We start from the raw sequence: 18,849 nt of genomic DNA, 5'->3' as shown, positions 1-18,849 counted from the left end.
AATATACAAGTGTCACAGCAAAGGGTCTGAATACTTATGGCCATGTGATATTTCATTGTTTATTTTGTAATAAATCTGCAAAAATGTCTACAAGTCCGTGTTTTTCTGACAATATTGGGTGCTGTGTGTGCATGAACGAGGAAAAAATGTTAATTAATTGATTTTAGCAAATGGCTGCAATATGACAAAGAGTGAAAAATGTAAGGGGGTCTGAATACTTTCCGAACCCACTGTAGATAGTGCATGCTACTGCTGCCTCCTGCTGGTTAAAACTCTATGTGCTCAACTGTCCAGACCAATACACCTGAAATACATCAGCTTCGACAACACACAAACACACACGCACACATGCACACACACGGCAAAGACAGACACAGAAGTTCAAAGTTCACCAATAAGGCATTGGACAAAAAAGGCAAAGAGACACATGCTGGAGTGCAAAGGAATCATTCTTATTCTGTGCAGGACAATAGAGTATATTTCATTAGAAAAATAATATGTACTTGTTGTTGGCTTGGCATTTGGGCTCAAGTTTGGCTTTTCTCCAAAGTGCCCAGTTCACCCTTCCTAGTAGGATACACACCATACGGGTTGGATAATCAGAGCTACTTAAGACAGTTATAGAACAACCCCACAACAATCTTTAGAATCAGAATGTGCAGAATCCATAAATAGAATTCAAGTGTATTCTGTGACCCTAGACTAGAAAAGCTTCTTCAGAAGAAAACGGAGGGTTCCAGTTCATTTGGTGTTGGAGACATTCAGCTCATTGTTTGGCTATGTATTTACTTACCTTTTAAATAAACAAACTAAAAACAGCAAAATAGTAAAACTTTCCCTGCTTAGAAAGAACATGACTCAGCAGCTATGATCGCAACTCTACTGAGCTGAAGTCCATGCATAACAGCCTCAGTGGCTTCAGGTCAGTCAAATACAGGAGAACAGAACTACTAAATGAACCATGTGTTTATTGTACAGCCATGTCAGTGTTACTGGGAGACGGGGGGCGGCGGCCAGTTCATAACCATCTCCAAAATTATATTGTTATCCTTTTAAATAGACTTTTTATGAATTATTTTGAATATAAATAAAACCAATATTGCTAATTGCTAATTAGAACTCTGATAAGTACATCTCAAATATACTGGCATAAAGCTGGTTCTATTTGGGTAATAATGATTGGGCAAAGTAATGCAGAACAATTTAAAAATGATTTGCAATTTAAGCTACAAAAATGCAAAAACTAAACTTATACCATATGCAAATGAACGATTTAAAAGCAAATTACATTAGCACAACTTTGAACAAGAAATTCTTTAAACATCAAACTTCAATTACCATAGTTTCACGACAAGAATGCATCACAATAACTAGGTAATACAACTGGAAAACAAATGGAATATATGTATTATTTTCAGATGGAAATGATGTGGTCACATGAAAACATTATAACCAATTAATGAATGAGAATCAAGTCATGGCCATGGGAAAAAGAACAATGAGTCAAATTCTAACTCTTTAGTGCATTATTTACAGATCTGTAAGAAAATTCATATCGCATCTCATTCCCTGTCGATGGATTTCATTCATCTGAACCGTTCGTCTGGGATGTTTGGTCTCCGGCTTCAGAAGGCGACTCCTGCAGGGAAGCACAAACTCATCAACATCCCAGAAAAAAATAAACAATTAACACACTAACAATTAATCAGACATTTCTGAAAAAAAGTGTTATATTTTTGCACTCGATCAAATTTCAGGACCGTCCTTTTATGACTTTTCCTAGATATGTGCGTTCTACCTCCCAGTATCCTTACATTTTCAAAATCAGGATAAGCTAATATAAAGATATTTGCAGTTTTTCTGTGTACAGGGGTGCAAACTGGTCATGGTCCAAAAAGGTGACACTTTTTTTTGGGCCCGAAAACAAGACCACTTTTAAGATCATTTAAGACCTACTGAGCAAGTATTGGTATTGTTGATTCGTTCGATTACCGTACATTCATTGATTCTTTTCATTAGCAATGCTGGGTGATCTGTTCTTAGAACTTAGTTAGCCTACTCTTTCAATTTCTTGATTCATTTCCATTGCTTCTCAACACAATACTAGATATAATAGCATAAATAACAGAATCAACTCACACCCTTACACTTACACTCAAAAGTGTCAAGGTTCAAGCTTATTTGCATAGCCTACATACTGAGATATATGACACACACACACTTCTCACAGGTGGATCGTGCGCACGCCCTCCTGCCCGCCCGCCTTTTAAAAAAATAAAATAAATCGATTCCAAGTTATTTTGAAGGTCTCACCCTGCGTCTGATCCTGATGTTATAGAAGCAGCATAGCAGCAGGGTAGAAGCGAGGTAAAGGGCAGTAAAGTACGCGAGCCAGTCTAGGGCTGCGTTCGTAAATTCGCTCTGAGAGCGCCGGAGGGCACACTGGGCTCAAAGTCATTCCATGACTGCTGATCAGATTTCCAGAGCGAATTTACGAACGCAGCCTAGAACGCAGCTAAACCACTAGCACTCGTTTTTTTCATAACACGAAACTTGAAGTTGTAAAGTATCCACTCGATATAATAAACAACTGTTTAACGATCACTAAATACTTATAATTTGTGGATTGGATTCACTATTCTTGTTTGCCATAGGCTACTGGTAAGGGATACTTTTGCTAATACTTCCGTGTTTGGGGCTGTATGTTCATCTAATTATGTGTAGTTATGTGTTTCTAGCATGTTGATGTTCTATCAGAATGTTGTGATGTTATAACAACTAAGAAGATGAATGGCTGAAATTACGCAAAACGGGGAAAAACAAATACGACATCTAAAGTCTGGAGTGATTATATTTCAAAACAAGACTTCGCTTTAACTCCCCGAGGGCTCTGACTATTACCAAGTCTATCTGGGTTTATTTGCAATACAAACTGCAGTTTACAAGCTAATGTAATGTCAATTCACTAGAACTAACCTACATACCCTGGTTCAGAAGAAGAAATCAGTCCATCGTCACTTACATCGTCGTCCTCGGTGAACCTTTTAGGTGGTTTGGTTATCACCGAATGGATCAGATTATGTAAAAAACTCAATTTTGACAAATTGAGATTGAACCTTATAATTCTAACGTCACGAAATATCAAATTGAATCAATATATTTTTATTTTTTTCCCCTCCGTATGAAATGAGTAACACCAGTGACATATTTAAAAGCCTTGTGTAGAATTTAACACATAAATCATAAAATGTATAACAAATGAAGAGACAGCAGACTGACCATGTGCATATGTCGATCACACGTCCTCCAATGACCTCTTGAACCAAGAAGTACTTCTAGTTATTTCATTTCTTTCAAAATAAAAGTTTTGTGAGGCAGTAACACCAATGACATGAAATGGCGTGACCACTCTTACCGTTATATTATTTATAATATTTAGTTGGTATTTCAGCTTTTTAGGTTTTCCATTCCATAAATGTGACATTTGTGTTTACTTGATGACATTTAAAGTAGGAGAATCTTTTATTTTTTTTGCTAAAAATATGGTACTAAACTTCAATACATGGTCAGAGTGACAAGCAAATTGCTTGCACTTGGTATTTTATATAAATGATAAAAAAACAAGAATTGCTGACTCAAATATATGTTATTATGATAAGAACAATGTATTTATCTAAAATATATATTACATCATTACGTTTATTTAAAGTATTTTGATCACTGCAAAGGTGAGACAGGAACGCCACCGTTTCTGTAGAATGACCCATCTACATGATTCACGTGGGTCACCTATTTTGAGGTAAAAATGGCGAATTTCGCTGAAAGGTGACAAGTTTGCACCACTGTGTGTAGGAAGCAGTTTAATTTACAAGCGGCCAACTAGTGGTCGTTGTGTGTAAATAGCAGCTTGAGCATTGCGACCCCCGAGGCGGCTCTTTTAGTAGGTAAAAAAGGCACAGCTGTTCTATTGTTAACAATTAATATGAGCAACTGACACACAAAAGCTGACAAAAGCCAGCATAAACTCTGGCCCTCAGAGGAGGTCTGACCACAGCTGCTCACTACATCTGTGACAGTTAAAAGCACAGTCCCACTGCAACAGCTTTGAGTTGGTGAGAAACGGCAATATAAACGAAGAGCATTATCATTCTCAACCCAAACATCATTCCAACCTTAGTGAGGACTCCCTGCAGTTCCTTCATGGCAGCCGTGAGGCTGGTGACTGTTTTGCTGAGCTGGTTGTGGTAGCAAGCCTTCTGCTCCTCTGTGGTCTTCAGGGTGTCTTCAGTCTGGCCCAGGGTGCCCTTCACCTCCTCCAGCTCCTTACACAGGGTTCTGTTAGCCACCTCCAGCTGGATCATCTTCTTAGCATCCTCATCTGGAAGATAACATCAATATACAGTTTAGCAACGATTGAATTAAGTCATAACCGCTTTTTATAACACTAGCCCCCGCCGAACCGCCCATCCCCTCTGCAACGACTTTGGGTAGTTCTCTCTTTTTTCACCATAGTTGTGTTTGCATCCCTGATCTAGAAAATTCCTCTGTGACTTGGTATCTCCTGTGTGATTTCACTAGTGCAAATGTGTCCTCCCACCGTCATAATAGTCATCGTCATAATCTTCCCCCCCCCCCAATCGTTTGCTCTGAAGAAGCTCCTCTCACAAAACCATTAGGTCAATGTGAATTAAACATGCATACAGACCTGTGATGAGGAGACATTCTCAAGGTCTATTTCTATTCAATAAAGATAATTGTTTCTATTGAGAGTAGTATTGGCAACACTATCAGAACACCCCAAAGTTAATTATTTTAGAAAGGGATGTTGGAATTTTGTAAACGTAGAGTGTGGGGTGGTGTATGTAGGGTGTTATGTGTAGGACATTTAAACTTTAAAAAAAAAAGCCAGGTAAGCCAGACTCAGACTACTGACAGTGTAGCCTGCAGTTCTCTACAACCATATATTCAACTTCTCCACTTGATTCCACATTCCCATACCCATTTTGGAGTCTTGCATCATGAGTTTCTGTTCGATCTCCTCCCGGGCCTTCTCACTCTTGTCCAGCTTCTGCATCATGCTGCCCACGTCCACCATCGCTCCGTTATAAACGATCAGGCTGCCTGACTCACTGGCCTCCACTGACTCACCACCACACTTAAGGAGCGACAGCAGGGCTCGGTTACCTGGACATGAGAGAGACAGAGAGAGAGAGAGAGAGAGAGAGAGAGAGAGAGAGAGAGAGACAGAGAGAGAGAGAGGTTGCTAGTATAAATTATACTCCTCATAGACTCAAACGAGAGATATGTGGAAGAGCAAAAACTCTTCCCAAATCACAGAGTTCTAAAACTAAAGTGTCAGAATACCAGTCATGCAATGGAGGTGCTGACAGAGGAGCACCTGGGGTCCCCCAGCCACATCATCATTCACACTGGCACACACGACCTGAGGAAGCAGGAAGAAGAGGTGGCCAAGTCCATCAAGGGAGTGATAACCAAGGCCTCCTCCACATTCCCTCACAGCCTTCATCAAAAACATAAACACTGAAATATCCAGAGAGTGGGCAATGAAGCAAAATGTATACTTGGCGGCCCACTCCACCCTGGACGAGTACAGTCTATATGACCAAGTGCACATCTTCAAGGCAACAGTCCACATTTTTGCAAAGACCTTGAAGGACGTCGCACTAGACCGCAGACCGAACACATCCTACAGGAGAAACTGTCTCACCTCATCAGACCATCACCTCACACAGACCATCATCTAGACGACCTGCTGCATCCAGAGAACACCCTGCTACATCTAGAGCAGTGTTTCGCCGCTCCACAAAAGTGGAGATAAATCTGATCCAAATAACTACCGTGGGATCTGTGACCGTGGGAAAATCCTCTGTATGATCATCAACCACAGACTCCTACATTACCTCACTGTAAACAATGTCCTAAGCAAATCCCAAATTGGCTTTTTACCAAAGTATCGTACAAAAGACAATATATTCACCCTCAGCACCCTAATTGAGAACCAAATAAACAAAAACAAACTATTTTCAAAACGTCCTGTTTCGTGGATTTCAAAAAAGCCTTCGATTCAATTTGGCACAAGGGTCTGCTATTCACACTGTTGGAAAATGGTGTTGGAGGAAAAACCTACGACATCATAAAGTCAATGTACACTAACCACAAGTGTGCTGTTAAGATTGGCAAAAACCACACAGACTTCTTTTCCCAAAGCTGGGGCGTTAGACAGGGATGCAGCTTGAGTCCAACCCTCTTCATCTACATCAACAATTTGGCAAAAACATTAGAGCAGTCTGCAGCACCTGGCATCCCCCTAGTAGACACAGAAGTCAAATGTCTACTGTTTGCTGATGACCTGGTGCTGCTGTCCCCAACCAAAGAAGGGCTACAACAATACCTTGACCTTCTATACCAATTCTCCCAGACCTGGGCCTTGACAGTGAATCTCACTAAGACAAATTATGATTTTCCAAAAAAGATCCAGCCTCCAGCACCACAAATTCAAATTCTTCCTAGATACAATTGCCCAAGAACATACAAAAAAAGTATACCTACCTCGGCCTAAACATCAGCACCACAGGCAGCTTCAACAAAGCTGTGAACGACCTGAGACAAGGCAAGGAGGGCTTTTTACGCCATCAAAAGAAACATTAAATTAGACTAACGCTAACCTATTAGACTAAACCAAATTATAAGAAAACAAAAAGAAAATTACCTGACACATTGGCAAGAATCAACCAAAAACCAGAGCAAATTGGAATGCTATTTGGCCCTAAACAGAGAATACACAGTGGCGTGTATACCTGAGTACTGTGACAGACCCAAAACTAAGGAAATCCTTGACTATGTGGGTTAGGGTTAGGGTAAGGCCACCACAGGCAGACATGGCTCCCCAGACCAGACAGACTGTGCACCCACTTGCACACTAAACCAGGTGGAAACAGAGCTGCATTTTTAAACTACCTGCCAGCTGTACAAGGACATCAGGGACACGTACTTCCAACTGATCACCAACACCCAGGGAGACTTTGAGGACTTGACCAATGTCGCTGCTGGGTGAGGTACAGCAATGTGCAAACACAGCAGCAAGATTTGTTAGCTGCTGTGATAGAAAACCACCATAAGAATTTAAATCATTTAATCATTTATTTATTCTAGAATAATTGTACATTACATTCTTTAAAAAAATAAAGATTTATTTTTATTTTTATCTTCACACGCTTTGGCAATGTAAATGTATGTTTCCCATGCCAATAAAGCCGTTTAAAATTGAAAATTGAATTGAAAGAGACTGAGAGAGAGAGACAGAGAGAGAGAGACAGAGAGAGAGACAGAGAGAGAGAGACAGAGAGAGAGAGAGAGAGAGAGAGAGACAGAGAGAGAGACAGAGACAGAGATAGAGACAGAGACAGAGAGAGACAGAGAGAGAGAGAGCGTGAAAGAGACAGAGAGAGAGAGAGAGAGAGAGAGAGAGAGAGAGAGAGAGAGAGAGAGAGAGAGACAGAGAGAGAGAGACACAGGGTGGTGTGGTGATGACTCAGATCCACATAGTTCATTTAGGAGCAGATGTTTCTGAGCATGTTGACCGACAGCTCACTCCTACACAGTGGCGGACTCAGGCTGTTTGAAGGGCAGGGGCGAAAAGAAAAAAAGGGCACATACTGCACAACATGGGACCCCAACAGTGCACATGGTCAAGTTTAGACCATTGGAAGGGCAGCCAATAGTCCTCTCATTTTCGCCCCTCAAAAGGGCACTTAAGCGAGGTGTTTTTCAACTGTGTAGAGAACCCCCCCCCCCCCCCCCCCCCCGAGTCCGCCAGTGCTCCTACATGAGTCTGGTGCTCCTCTGGCTCTCTCACCTAGCAGGTTGTCTGGTACTCTGGCTCTCTCACCTAGCAGGTTGTCTGGCTGGGCGTCGCTGGAGGAGGGAGCCGGCTCGTCCTTGCCTTTGTCCGTTAGCTTGCGGTAGAAGCACGACTCTCTCACCACCGGCTTGTTCAACAACTTCTTCACCTGGAGTTAAATCATTCATAAAAGGGCAAAGAAGGAAGAGTGTGTGAGTGTGGTGTGTTAACCTAAGTACTAGCCCTCAAAACTCAAAGGCTTTGGAGACCATGCCTTTTTCACGAGCTGCACCCCGCCTCTGGAACTCTCTCCCTCAACCACTCAGAGATTCACCCTCACTCTCCACTTTTAAATCCCACCTCAAAACCTACCTGTTCTCCCATCCATACAACCTTCCCTACCCATAACCATCTCCCCTAACCCTGCCACCCCCCCTGGACATTGCTGTGTTAATTGTTCCCTGTGCCTGTTCGTTAACTCAGTGTTCTATGTGCTCATGTTGTCTGCTGCTTGTTGTTTCTGTGTTTTCTGTTTTACCCATATTGTCAGCGTCTTTGAGCCCCTGAAAAGCGCTATATAAATACAATTAAGTATTATTATTATTAGCCAGTTGTAGGCCGTGTGTGTGTGTGTGTGTGTGTGTGTGTGTGTGTGTGTGTGTGTGTACCTGAGCGCGGGACAGGTGCAAGCCCAGTGTGTACATGACCTCCTCCAGGTCTTTCTCCAGCAGGTAGCCACAGTGGCTTTGGTCAAAGTAGACGAAGGCCATCAGTAGCTCTTTATTATATGTCACCATCAGCTTCTTCTCCTTCTCCTGGGAACACATATACACACACCAAAAACTAAGTACACATACAAATACGCACTTCATTCAATTGACTGCACTGGAAGACAATATGCATGAGAAAGAGTGTGTGTGTGCGTACGTGTGTAACAGGACTCACCTTGTCTTTAGAGGAACTCTCTTTGGACTTGCGGTCATCTCTCCGCTCATCTCTCCTGTCCCTGCCGTTAGAGTCCTCATCATCTTTATCTGAAGGAGAGAGGAAAGGGGGGAGAGAGGGAGGACACATTTGCACTAGTGAAATCACACAGGAGATATCAAGTCACAGAGGAATTTTCTAGATCAGGGATGCAAACACAACTATGGTGAAAAAAGAGAGAACTACCCCAAGTCCTTGTGGACGGGAGGGGCGGTACGGCGGGGGCTAGTATTATAAAAAGCGGTTATATCAATTGTTTGCTTTGAAGAAGCTTCTCTCACAAAACCATTAGGTCAATGTTGTTGGCTACTTATTTTGCCAATTTCTGTACCTTTGCAAAAATGTATTAAATGTAGCTTTTTATTCATGCTTGTATTCATGTAAAATGTAAAATCATAATTATTGAAAATTACGTGTTTGAAATATTATATATACTTTATGTTACATAATATTTCCTCATTCCATGAAAGATGTAACAATTGTGACATAAAACATTTCAGAAGACAACTTTCTTTTCTTCCAAAGAAAGACGGTCCAAATAAATCAAACTGAGTGCAACGGAGTAACGTTACTGGTTCACAGCAAGTCCTGACCCCTGACGCGCAATCCATTCAGACTGTAGGAATACAGTATACTGTAGGAATAGTTAAGGAGATTCGTCTGTCACCCCCCCAATAAAAACTCTTTGGATCCACAAGTCACCCAAATTGACGTGAAAAAAGCGAAAAGCGCAGAAAAGTGAGTTGTTGGCAGCCCTGCTAGATGCACCTATCGAAGTCATCGTCGTCTCAGATATTGCTGAAAAACACAACACATGTTCAGTGCGTGGCATGGTTTCTCATCACAGACCTTTAGGTCTTTTTATGACACCAGGACATATCATTCCTGTTTTTCTGAGGATAGAATCCGTGATCTAGAGAGACGTGATGTCTGTGGTTATAGGAGGCTGTACCATCATCGTCGTCGTCTTCATCAGCATCTTCAGCCTCTAGCGGGTCATACTCCTCAGCGTTGGTGTTGCTGCTCTCATCTTCGTTCTCCTCTTCATCTCGAGACTCCTCTTTCTTCAGCACCCTATCTTTGTCATCCTCCTGTTTTTCAACAAGCAATGGAATATCCATTTAGATACAGTGAGATGCAATTGAGGACTTAAAACATATGAACACATTCTCATTTGACAGCAGTTCCTTTGAATCATGGAGAAAACTTGCAGTATTTGATTAATGTGTATAATGAATCATGCAAAATCAACAAATAAAGCATTTTGGCATTACTCAATGAAAAGAAAAACAGATTAAAGGATTCTATCATTTGCTAAAACAATACGTGTTAAGAACTTTCACGCTCACCCTCTTCTTCTCATCATCCTCTTTCACCTTCTTCAGCACCGGCTCTCCGTTCTCCTCCTCTTTATCCTTCTTCACATCCTTCTTTTCAGCCTCCTTCCGTTCTGCCTCTTTCTTGGCCTTCTCCTTCTTTTCCTTCTTGTCGTCCTTGGAAGGAACGGAGGTCAGGGCTTTGTAGATCCTGTAGCCAAAGTCCCTCTGCAGCATCTCGTTGAACAGCTCTGCAAACAGGGACACCTAGACAGAGAGAGAGAGGCAGAGAAAGATCATAATTACCCTTCAAGTTGGAACTATCTGAATCCTAACTTCAATTCTGACTGGTTCATTCATTAACAATGTACACAGTGTAAACACTAGGGGTGCAACGGTTCAGTTGGTCCACGGTTTGGTATGAACCTCAGTTTTTGGGTCACAGTTTTGGTTCGGTTTAGTTACGTGTTTTGTGCGGAGGGAAAAAATGCTACTATTTATTTACAAACTGTTACTTTATTTTACTTACACGTATGGAACTTTAACATTTAACATACAGAATATGACTGGTATATTGTATACAAATATATAAATATATAAAGAAAAAACATAAAATAAACACTTTCAAAAGTAAAAGTGCACTTTAGCGCTAACAGCTGGTAGCCCATATACAAACTGGGGGAAAACAAATGTGCTGCTGTTGTTACTGGAATCGTCATGTTTGGCCTCTCCAACTTTCACTCAGCCACTGCATTTGTTAGTTCCTCTGCCAGGTGGCGGACCGCCCCCCCAACGGAACCCCCCGCCTCCCCAAGAAAGAGGAATCATTACGGACGTAGACACCAAACATCGGACAAGCAGGCCAAAATATCTGCGTTTTTTAAGCGCACCCAACCCAAATCTGGCGAGTGCCAAGCCCATGGGCTCGTTGGTAACGTTAGTCCGCCAGTAGTCTCGCATAACCAGACCTATCTCCACACTTCACATAACCAGACCTATCTCCACACTTCGCTTTGCTGTGCCAGCGCTGGAGAATAATACAAGATTTTGCGCAAGTGTGTGCGCACGACGCGAGAGAGTTTCTGCTAGAATTGGGCTTTTTGGTAATACCATAATGGCATATTTACAGTACATGGACAGTGGATTGAAGCATTGGAAATGTCAGTTTGTTATAGTTTTCAGGTGAGAGAGTAAAGTCAAAATGACATTATCTGACTGCATTGCCCACAGCAATCCAATATTCAATTATAATTATGTTATAAATTGATATGGATCAATGTATACCTCTTATTAGATTAGAAATACTCTGGTTGTTATGTTTGCCTTTTGGTTGACAGCAAAAGAGGGAGAGAGGAGGATAGAGAGGGAGAGAAGGAGAGAGAGCAGGATGGTGTCGGCACAGCAGAGAGAGAGAGACAGCAAGAACCAGGTGAGAAAGTGGACAGGTAGTCAAGACCACATAAGTAAGTAGCCTTGAGAACCGATGGTTCTCAAGCCTAATGGCCCATAGGGCAGGAGCCTATCTCCTGTTTCCGTAGCGTGAGGCTGCTTGATGTACAAGTCGTACACCCCCTGGACATGACACTGGTATGTCGCAGGGTCCATGCCACGGTCCATGCCACCCCCCCAAGGCAGCAAACCTAGGGGAAACACTGGCATAGGTAATTTTTTTGTGTTTCTCTGAACTGGTACTGTAGGTCTGTAAGGCCACCCTGCCTATGCACTATTCACACTCCTCCCATCCTGAAATGGCTATAGAAGTATCAACTCACACACCACCTGCCTCAGAAATAGTTTCTTCCCACAGGCAGTCAGGTTGCTGAACAGCTGAACCATGCGCACTGCACTTGGCACTTACTAAGCACCTTGTACTGTATTGTTGTTTTGTTTGTATTGTGGACTATGTTTGTTGTGTGCGATACTACAGAGAGAGACGAGGCTGAAGAATTTCATTGTATTAATACATATGACAATAAACTTGCCCTGCCTGGCTTTCCTGCTCCCAGTCAACGTTATGGTTGAGTGGCGGCGGCGAATACGCTGGTTCATGTTAGAAGTGTTTCCATGCGCATATACCACACGCTTTAAGCAATGCTTGCAGACAGTAACGTTTCTGTTCACAGTTTTTTCCCCCCCTCATCACTGTATTCAACGGCAAAAGCGAAATGACCCCACACCGCAGACTTGTAGGACTCTGGGACTTCCTCAAACTGTTGCCCAACTTGCCTCTCAACTCCGCTCGCTCACGTTTAGCCTCCCTGTTGTTAAGGTGGAAGGCAGCCGACACCGTCTTTGCCTCGCTAAGCTTCAATCTCCATTTCCGGAAATATGCCACTAGTGTCTGCATGTCCTGGCTCAGAATCCCCTCCACAATTTCCAGCAGAGTACACCACTGCGAGGTCGTCTGCATAGGCGTACTTCCGCGAGAGTGTGTTGGGCAGGTCATAGGTGTAGATATTATAGAGAAGGGGGGCCAGGACCGATCCCTGAGGGACGCCGTTCTTGAGGCGTCGGAGCCTGCTTAGCTGTCTGCAACCGGTGGTGAGGGTAAAGCTGCGATTACGGATGAGCTCCATGATCATTCCAACCATGTGCCTGTCCGGCAGCAGGCGGAGCAGCTTGCAGGTGAGGCCGCGATGCCATACGGTATCGTAAGCAGCCGTCAGATGGCCCCGGCCTTCTTATTAAGATGGCCCCGGCCTTCTTTTTTGCCGAAAAGCAATCCTCGATGTCTTGAGTCATCAGGGTGACCACACATAGATGGAACTCCCCTGCCATGTTCCGCTGAGCCAGTCTATCTCGGCGTGACATTGGACAGGACGCTCACGTTTCGCCGGCACCTCGAGTCACTGCGCAAGAAGCTAACAGCTCGTGTGGCGTTAATGAGGCGACTGGTTGGCTCGGGCTGGGGCGCCGGCGCAAGGACCTTGCGCACGGCAGCCCTAGCCCTCGTTTATTCAACCAGTGAATACTGCGCCCCAGTATGGTGTCGCAGTGCCCACACCCGCCTCATCGACTCGCCTAGAAACTAAGCCTTGCGCATTGTGACAAGATGCCTGCGTCCTACCCCCGTGGACAATCTTCCCATTCTAGCCCGCAGGCCTCCGCCGCATGGGAGCCACAGCACGTCTCGCCTGCCGGGCCGTGGAGCTTAATAACCATCTGCTCCATGATAGGCTCACTTATCATGGTTTATTTTCCTTTCTCCATTGCCAGCCGAGCTGGGCCGAAGCGAGCCGAACCGGGCCGAGCCCCTCAACAAGGTCTCTGGGTGGTAAAAGGGTAGCCCCTCGGCCCCCGAGCCTGGTGGAGTGGAGAGGAAAACAACAACCCATACGACGAAGAAGAAGAACTCCGCTCGCCATGTTCAAATATTTTTTTTCTAGCAGTGTTGTCTATTCCCTGTGATTGGATATTAGGCAGCCAATTAGGCAGTAAGGAATGAACAACTGCTTTCCAGACCAACTCCACCTCCGACTTTGAATGAAACGTAGCATAAACCGAAAACAGCCACGGTTCACTAGTGTAATGAGCCGTGGAAGGTGACCCGTATGGTTCTATAAACCATATGGTTCTATATAACACCCAGAACTGTTGCAGCCCTAGTAAACACATTTTCTAGATTCAGAAAGTCTTTGGTGTCGTCTCACCTCAAAGGAGTGCTCCTTGTTGTCCTCCAGTCTGTAGTCCAGCAGCACGCTCAGAGACATGATGCTGCAGTCAAATTTGCCATTCTTGGCCGCCCAGTTAGGGTGCACAATGATGGTGGGCTCGTCAGGAAGGATGTAGCGTTTCTCTCTGCGCTGGCGCTCCAGCTCCTCCTGCCTCTTCCTTTCCTCCTCCTGACAGAGAGACGGAGAGACAGAGACACATCACAATTCAGACTTGTGAAACTGGAATGCTGTTTAGAAGTGCACTAGTTGTAAATGCATTATTGTTTACATCTCTGTCCTAAGTGAACTATTACATCCACCTGTACATCACAGGCTAAGGGACAAGGGGACTAAGGATGGATGACACCACTGGGACAAGTCTGATGAACATTGGGTGAATGGTGGGTCTTGCCAAATAGAATTACACTGATTGGCACAATTTCAACTAAAGTATGGCGAAAGATGTGTCCTGCCATAGAGACTGCTGTTTCGAGGTGACGCAGATTCATCATTAAAAATATCATAGCAAAGTGGAGCACCTATTACAGTCGGGTTATTGCCTATAATAATTATAATAATCATCATATTTTGAGAAATCAACGCAAAGCTGTAAGAAGCCAGACTGAATGAATCAATAAGCACTACGTTCTGATAACTTTTCTAGCTACAAATGCAGCTGTAGGAGTGTAGAGGATGCAGTAGACCTATAGCCTAACACAGCGATTCCCAACCTATGGGCCGCGGCCCTCTGGTGGTCCGCGAGGGTACTGCAAGTGGGCCGCCAAATCATGGGCCAAAAATTCTTTTTTTTTCATTTCAAAAATCATGGTAGCCTACAAGAAATGCATCATCAGTGTGCTACTACTAGGCCTACTGCACTGTATGTATGATGAGTGTATGATGATGCATATGTAATATCCAATAAGAATGAGAGAATAATGATGAGACACCCCAAAACATGTACATGTGCGTAAAATGCCTGTGTGTGTGGGCCGCGAATACTTAAGAGATGTTTAAGTGGGCCTTGAGTCCAAAAAGGTTGGGAACCGCTGGCCTAACACATTCTGGAATATTATTTTGTGAGTGAAGTCTGTTATGCAACATCATTTAACACCGAAACGTGGCCTATATCCATACAGAAACCAGAGTTGTGTAACCTAGGTTTATAGCCAGTCGCCTCTGTAACTAAATATTTTGTCTTTGCCTATTGGTAAAATATTTGTTTACGGTAAAGGAGTCATATCAACAAAGTTTGTATGATAGTAGCCTAATGGTGCTCATTAGGTTAGTGGAGAACATTTTTGTCAATGGGGGGTTTGGGTTGGAGATGGCACTGACGGTTCTAAATGCATAGCAATAGCACTAGCGGTGGTAGACTGATAGCAGGGGAGTTAAGCAGACAGGAAGATGTTAGCTCGCGCATCATGTGACCTGGAGGAGACGTAGACCCCCCGGCCCCCCCACAAACACACACGTGTGTTTTTTGCAGATCTACAAGATTCACATGGATGACCTATTTTGAGGTGAAAACGGCAAATTCTGCACAAAGTTGACATGCTTGCCCCCCTGTGTCCAGTTGTTTGAGCTTGGCTCTACCTCTCTGTCCTCCTCCACGCGCTGGGGCTCCTCCTCCTCTGGGGCCAGGCTCTCTGGCTTCTCTGGCTCCTTGGCCTCCTCCACCTGCTCCTCTGCCTTCAGCTGCTTGGTCAGCCGGGCGATCAGTTGTGACTTTAACCCCTTAGAGCTCAGAGAACGAGACTCCAGCTCCTTACGCAGGTCGTTCACCTGGGGAGGGGAGAGGAGAGATGCCAACCTCAACATTCTAGCCCTCAGATGCTCGCATAAAGGAATGCATTGACTTGATTATAATGACTTATCTATTGGCCTTGATCACACACGTACTTCGTGTTATTGTCAATAGGGTTGCAAAATTCCCATACGTTTGGGAAACTTTCAGATAATTTCCCAAGTTTCCCTATGGGTTTCAATATGGAAACATGGGGAATTTTGCAACCCTAATTGTCAATATTGATTCACTTCATCAGTTATATTCCCTGATGGACTCAGATCTCTTATGTTTCTGTACATGTCTAAGACCTGGAATCTACCTTCATAGACTTTGGATCGAGCTTGGTCCAGTGTGTAGGGGTGGTCACTTCCTTCGGGTCATCTTCATCCTTCTCCTCTTCCTCCTTTCAAAATAAATATTCAGAGGGAAAGAGAGAGAAAGAGGGACAGCAAACCATCAGCACACCAACTTCTCCCCTGGGTGAAACTTGTGAAAACAAAGTTGATCCGTGCAAGAAGCAACGTCACATCTGTCTCTCATAGTCTGGTCCTAGTGAGCTCTCGACTGGGTAAAAGTCCACTGCTACTGTAGGGTGCACTGGGAAGCTCTCTAGCTCTTTATAAACCCACGGAAATGCCCCCCCCAGCGGCCAATCAATGCAGTTCTGTGGAACACAAAAAGGTAAATCAATAACAGGGTGTGTAGTACATCAGGTCAACTCAAAGCTGGTCTCCAAACTGAGTGTGTATGGGGTTTCCCTAGCATCCTAGTGTAGCATTGTAGTTTTCAGATTGGGGATTTTCTCTCATCTTTTGGTTGTGTTTAGACCTAACAGCTATAGGTCTATGTTATAGATGAAAGACTTCTGTTCCTCTGTCCAACCAACTGCCCTGGAAAAACCAAGTTCTACATACAGTCCAATCAGATTCCAAAGGGACAGACGAGAGACAGAACTTTAGGGAAGCTTTCTTTTTGAGTTCAGCAAATATTGAACTGAAGTAAAAAAATAAATTTTAAATAAATTTTAAAAAAGGGGGAAAATCTAGAACACACACATTCAAACAACTGGCTATGCAGATTCCAGCTTTCTGTTTAGAATCCTCATCGGTTCCAAGCATAGTCAAATCATATAATTTGAGTACATACTGCATCCCACATGCAAAGCTGGCTATTTTTGGCTCCGAAACCAATACCAGATCACAATCTAATGCCAATATTTACACCCAATTGAGAGTTTGTTTGAGGAGCTGGAAGCTGCCTGTTACCAGTTGAGGAAGAGGAGAGGAGTGAAAGGAAGACACCTGGTGATCTAGTATTCTGTCTATGATGATATCTCTGTGTGTATGAGTGGTGTGTATTCTGTGTGTGATGTGTAATCTGGGGTTTGTTTGTTTTTGTAATTCCTGTGCCTTCCTGTGAGAATTGGAAATGAGAAGAGAGGATTAGCGGTTCAGTGCCTGTTCTCCATCTGCCTCCTTTCGCTCGGCCGACAGCTTCTCAGCCAGCTGCTCCCGGAGTCCACGCGACAGCCCCTCCCACTCTGAGCGGGTAGGAAGACAATGCCAAACATCCGGGAGAAACAAAACCACTGTCTCCACATGTGCGGGGACTGTCCGCCCCTTGTGTGTCTCCTCAGGGCGGTGATAGCGAATCTCTGCAAAACGATACCTGTCGCAAAGGAAGAAGGCGCATTGGAAAGAAACATTCTGGTCAGGACACACCTTATAAAGGCCAGCCTTGCTAGGGCTAGCCACAAACCCCCACATAGTGTATACTACAGCCCCCTCAACATCTAAACGACTGGTGTAATTACAATGACCCTCCCCCCAACAGCACACATCATTAGCATGGAAACCCCATCTGCAGCTCTCCAACGGTTGTCAGGGGTACCAGCAGCCATTTTGGGAATGTTAACAGACAAAAAACATCAAAGAAAAACCCTGGTCCCACCCCCAATTAACCATCAGCCACTCATAGATGAGCATTCTGCGCTTGCGTGGGATAGCTTACGTGCCCCACAGAATGGGGGGGTTGTGAGAAAAGAGACAGAATCAACAGGACACAGTGAAAGCAAGTTAAATATGTAAGATATTTAACAGAGTCGAAAGAAAAGAATAAAATAAACAGAAAGTAAAGTGGCTTCTTCTGGTCCGGGCGACTGCTCTTCGGGCCACAGAATCAATGCATTTGTTCATTCATAACCACAGAAATATGAGGCGAGACGGCGTCACAATAGTAATTGCAAAACAAAAATAAATAAATAGGCAAATTAAAAATCACAGAATCATTAATAAAAAAACAAACAAAAAAAGGCTTCCATTCCCATGGGTCAGCTGGGAGGAGTCAGTAGTCAAACCATGCAGCACGTCAGATTCTGGATTTGAGGTTTTTTAGTAACCACAGGCCTAATCATTGAGAAACGCATTGGTCTGAGAGAGAGAGAACATTAGGTGAGGAGAGGAACTGGACTTACCACTGCGTGCATAAACTCAGGTCAATGCCTGTGAGTGCCTTACAACAGCGTATGGCTGTCTTTATGAGGACAGAGGCGTCCTTCTCTGGGTCGGCTCCGTCCAGAGACGGGGACCAGTGGCCCCCGATGGCCATGGCCTCATCTTTACCCCTCATCCCCACCAGGAACTGAGAGAGAGAGAGAGAGGGAGAAAATAGCGAAAAAATTAGATGAGAAAGATTGTGAAAAAAACACTCCTTTAGGAGAGGCAAAATCAGTTGTTTGTTCCACATTGAGTGTTGAGTCACACAAAGGGAATGGGCCATCACAGTCTCTTCACTGACTAAACGTGCACTGCTTCTTCAGCTGCAGATCAGAGTGTGTGTGTGTGTGTGTGTGTGTGTGTGTGTGTGTGTGTGTGTGTGTGTGTGTGTTATGGATGGGACAGAATAATCCATGAATCCTTCCCCAACATTTTTTCCCCATTCAAATAGACGCAAATTAACGGACAGAACTAATGTCAGTTCTGTAGCACTATTAGTTGTTGTTTTTGCATTAATCATGCACAGAAAAACAATATACACAATACACAAGCATTAGGGATGGGACGAAATATCGTATGGCGATATATCGCGATGCAAAAACGTGACGATACGTATCGTGTTGCAGAAAAATTGAGTTTTATTTTCCATTAGCTACACTTCACCATTTGAACCATTTAGCCATTTAACATGGACATGGCAGTGAGTGAAAGCTGTCTCAAGCCACATATGAAGTGTTTAGCACAGACTCTC

At 43.8% G+C, this 18,849-nt stretch overlaps 1 protein-coding gene across 1 annotated transcript in view; it reads right to left on the bottom strand.

Moving 5' to 3' along the window:
- Nucleotides 1-539: 539 nt before the first annotated feature.
- The window catches only part of ccar1 (cell division cycle and apoptosis regulator 1), a 53,974-nt gene continuing 35,664 nt past the window's right edge, over nucleotides 540-18,849 (bottom strand). The window contains exons 15-27 of the mRNA XM_080548752.1: nucleotides 18,077-18,243; nucleotides 17,061-17,271; nucleotides 15,923-16,006; nucleotides 15,411-15,599; nucleotides 13,812-14,003; nucleotides 10,195-10,428; nucleotides 9,798-9,936; nucleotides 8,807-8,895; nucleotides 8,530-8,676; nucleotides 7,910-8,030; nucleotides 4,999-5,184; nucleotides 4,173-4,378; nucleotides 540-1,639 (exon numbers count right to left, since the gene is read on the bottom strand). Coding sequence (XP_080404878.1) covers nucleotides 1,583-1,639; nucleotides 4,173-4,378; nucleotides 4,999-5,184; nucleotides 7,910-8,030; nucleotides 8,530-8,676; nucleotides 8,807-8,895; nucleotides 9,798-9,936; nucleotides 10,195-10,428; nucleotides 13,812-14,003; nucleotides 15,411-15,599; nucleotides 15,923-16,006; nucleotides 17,061-17,271; nucleotides 18,077-18,243 — 2,022 coding nt within the window. The 3' untranslated portion in view covers nucleotides 540-1,582. The remainder of the gene's footprint in view (nucleotides 1,640-4,172; nucleotides 4,379-4,998; nucleotides 5,185-7,909; nucleotides 8,031-8,529; nucleotides 8,677-8,806; nucleotides 8,896-9,797; nucleotides 9,937-10,194; nucleotides 10,429-13,811; nucleotides 14,004-15,410; nucleotides 15,600-15,922; nucleotides 16,007-17,060; nucleotides 17,272-18,076; nucleotides 18,244-18,849) is intronic.

This window comes from Nansenia antarctica (genome assembly GCF_963989245.1).
Source record: "Nansenia antarctica genome assembly, chromosome: 1".
Lineage (NCBI taxonomy): Eukaryota > Metazoa > Chordata > Actinopteri > Argentiniformes > Microstomatidae > Nansenia > Nansenia antarctica.
This window is presented reverse-complemented; position numbering and strand designations above follow the sequence as displayed.